Source organism: Nicotiana tomentosiformis, chromosome 2, assembly GCF_000390325.3.
Source record: "Nicotiana tomentosiformis chromosome 2, ASM39032v3, whole genome shotgun sequence".
NCBI classification, from domain to species: Eukaryota; Viridiplantae; Streptophyta; class Magnoliopsida; order Solanales; family Solanaceae; genus Nicotiana; species Nicotiana tomentosiformis.
Genome location: NC_090813.1, coordinates 131,718,471 through 131,721,766, shown reverse-complemented (window position 1 = coordinate 131,721,766; position 3,296 = coordinate 131,718,471). Strand labels below are relative to the sequence as shown.

The window sequence follows — 3,296 nt, the reverse complement described above, 5'->3', positions numbered from 1 at the left end:
ATAAGGCTAGTTTGCAGATATTAGGATCCACTGACTAAGGAGATACCAATTTTTTTATTCATTTTTGGAGTTTTGAGCCTTGATTTAATTGCAAGAGATAATCGGAATCATTGTGTATGCCATAGTTTATGATTGCCGCACCAAAAAATACAAACACATCCAAATATCCAATCAAATCCAAAGCACAAATGCACCACTGCCATTCTGCAATTCCCATTCATAATCCAACACTGTACACTTTGTCGAGTGCAAATCAGTTGTCTTGATAAAAGTTCAGAACCTATTGTATTGTATGTAGAAACCAATTTCATGTACAATAAAAATAAAAAGAATTGGACTAGCCTAACTGCCTAATCACTAAAGGGTAAAAAATAAAAATAAAACCAGAGGCCTAAAACATATCCTCAAAAAATCTGGAAAATCTGCTTCTGCCTCTGGCTTTTCTCTTATATAAAAAATCACCTAACATTGACCCAATCATCAGCAGACGACCATTCAGGTCTAATTTCACTCACTAGTCCTCGGAGCCTCTCCGCCGCAGAATTGTACCATGATCCACTGCTCAAATTCAGCTTTTCTTGATTTTCCGACGAAGGCAGACAAGTAATTGAACATGTTTCCGGTAATTGATCAGAAACCCAATCTGGGAAATCAAATGGACATTTAGGAGATGTTGATGGAATTTCACTCTTATTTTCTTCATTCAATGTAACAGTGCCATAATAATCATGATCAGCCACAAAGGGATGATTTAAAAGCATCTCAGCCGTCCATCTCTTACTCGGATCTTTCACAAAGCACTTTTCTAAAAAATCTTTTCCTTCTTCTGATAATTTCTCTGGGATTTGAGGCAACTGATTTTTAACTCCAATTGCCATTAACAATTCTGTAACATCAGTGCATCTCCACGCTGGAACTCCGGTAACCATCTCAGCCACCACACACCCAAGTGCCCATATGTCAGCCGCCGTACCCTGTTCGCCGCCAGTGACCATCTCCGGCGACATGTACAATGGGGTACCTCTCAATTCACATCGCAAATTATCCTCTTTCTTGGTTCCAACTCTCTTTGCTAATCCAAAATCAGCAATTTTCACTTTACCATCTTGACCTAAAAGAATATTTTGAAGCTTTATATCGCAATGCACATAGGCACTTTTATGAATATAATTTAGCCCTCTGAGCATACCCTTTGTGTATCCTTTAACTTCAAATTCAGACAACCTTAGATTTTCTGAATTCTTGAGTTTATCTGCTAAGGATCCTCCAGAAGCATACTCTAACAAAACATTGTACAAATTTTCGCCGTTTTCGCATGAATAACTATCACCAAAGCAGCGGATGATTTCAGGACAACTTTTAAGTTCATCCAAAATTTTCTTCTCATTCCTGAGGGTAGCAGAGTGGGAAACCCAAGATGACTTTACTACCATCAATGGAAGAATTTGAGTAGTCTGCTTTGTGGGTATTGCAAAACTGACTTTTCCAAAACTTCCTTGACCAACAGCTTCACCACGAACCCAATCCATTAGATGAAATTTGGTAAAATTTTAGGCTTTTGTTTGGGTAGAATAGGAAGAAGAATGTGAGAGAACAGGGTAGGCCGCAACTCACAACGATCTCTGTTTAACCCATGTTATTTATATATGTATATATATAGGGGTTGGGAATGGGATAGTTTTCCTATTTTTGTTTGGTTTTAGTTTATAGGCCAATTAATAATGTTCCCATGAGTCCTGATGAAATAAATATGTGGGTGTTGAGTGCGGAAGTGGCAGTAATGTTATAAAAAAGCACGTGTTTTTTGCAAATACATACTACTTCCTAAATTGGCTGAATAGAAACGGCGTACCTAAGTTTATAGAAACGTGGCTGTTAAGGTGGGAATGCATTAAATAAAAGAAAATTGAAAAAAGAACTTGGAGGGACCCACACGGGGAACTTTCCTAAAATACTCTCAAAAAATATGGTAAATTTCCTTATAATCACTCCTACGTGAATTAGGATTCTCCTGCTTGTTCCGTGGTTCCAATTTTACAATTTGCTTTCTAATTTCTTTTATAAGTTAAAAAAAAACTAATCGACGCGAGTTATTAGTTGTTACCATATTTCATTTTTTTTCTTTCTTGAAGAAAAGGTAACCCATTTATCATAATTAATATTTTTCTTGCTATATATATTTGGCTAATCATTTTTTTGAGGAAAATATTTTGGATACTTATAAATTGAGATTCTTACCTTCACTATATTTTTTCAAGAGTGAATTTTCTGAATTATGTTTTAACATACTATAGCTAGCAGGTTGTATGCTTTATTTTCGAGGTAAATAGTTCTAATTATTATGAATATATTCTTGTATTACTTTTTTAAGTAATATTAAAAATTTATTTAAATGTTCTTCAGCAGCTCCATTTCTGAAGAAAAATTTATTTAAATTTTTTTCTGAATTATGCTTGTTCCTATACCTTCTAACAAGATACATACACCTTGTTAGAAGGTTGATGGAACTATACAGAGAGAGAAAGAAGGATCTGCACATGGTGTTTATTGACCTAGAGAAAGCGTATGACAAGGTTACTAGAGAAGTTTTCTGGAAATGCCTGAAGGCAAAAGGTGTATCGGTTCCCTACATTATGACGATTAAGGACATGTATGATGGGGCTAAGACTCGGGTTTGGACAGTAGGAGGCGACTCTGAGCATTTTCCGATTGTAATGGGGTTACACCAAGGTTCTGCGCTCAGTCCATTCTTATTCGCCCTGGTGATGGACGCGTTAACACACCATATTCAAGGGGATGTGCCATGGTGCATGCTATTCGCCGATGATAATTCTGATTGATGAGTCGCGAGCCGGTGTTAACGAGAGGCTAGAGGTTTGGAGACATGCTCTTGAGTCTAAGGGTTTCAAGCTGAGCAGGACGAAGACGGAATACCTAGAGTGTAAGTTCAGCGTCGAGTCAGAGGAAGTGGGCGTGGATGTGAGGCTTGATTCGCAGGTCATCCTGAGTAGAGGCAGCTTCAAGTACCTTGGTTCGGTTATCCAGGAGGGAGGGGGGAGGGGAGATCGACGAGGATGTCACATACCGTATTGGGGTAGGATGGATAAAGTGGAGGTTATCATCTAGAGTCATGTGTGACAAGAGAAAGCCACAGATACTCAAAGGTAAGTTCTATAAAGTGGTGGTTAGACCGGCCATGATGTATGGGGCTGAGTGTTGGCCCGTTAAGAACTCTCATATCCAGAAGATGAAAGTAGCAGAAATGAGGATGTTGCGGTGGATGTGCGGGCAAACTA

At 38.2% G+C, this 3,296-nt stretch overlaps 1 protein-coding gene across 1 annotated transcript; it reads right to left on the bottom strand.

Annotated features, from left to right (window-relative positions):
• Positions 1–268: 268 nt before the first annotated feature.
• LOC104119392 (mitogen-activated protein kinase kinase kinase 20-like) lies at positions 269–1,681 on the bottom strand. Its single transcript, XM_009630912.4, has one exon. The coding sequence runs from the start codon at positions 1,527–1,529 to the stop codon at positions 459–461; it is 1,071 nt and encodes a 356-aa protein (XP_009629207.1). The 5' UTR covers positions 1,530–1,681; the 3' UTR covers positions 269–458.
• Positions 1,682–3,296: the final 1,615 nt, after the last annotated feature.

Bases quoted from the DNA above. Each gene is read 5' to 3' on its own strand.
- LOC104119392 (XM_009630912.4), bottom strand. From the start codon at position 1,529: ATGGATTGGGTTCGTGGTGAAGCTGTTGGTCAAGGAAGTTTTGGAAAA.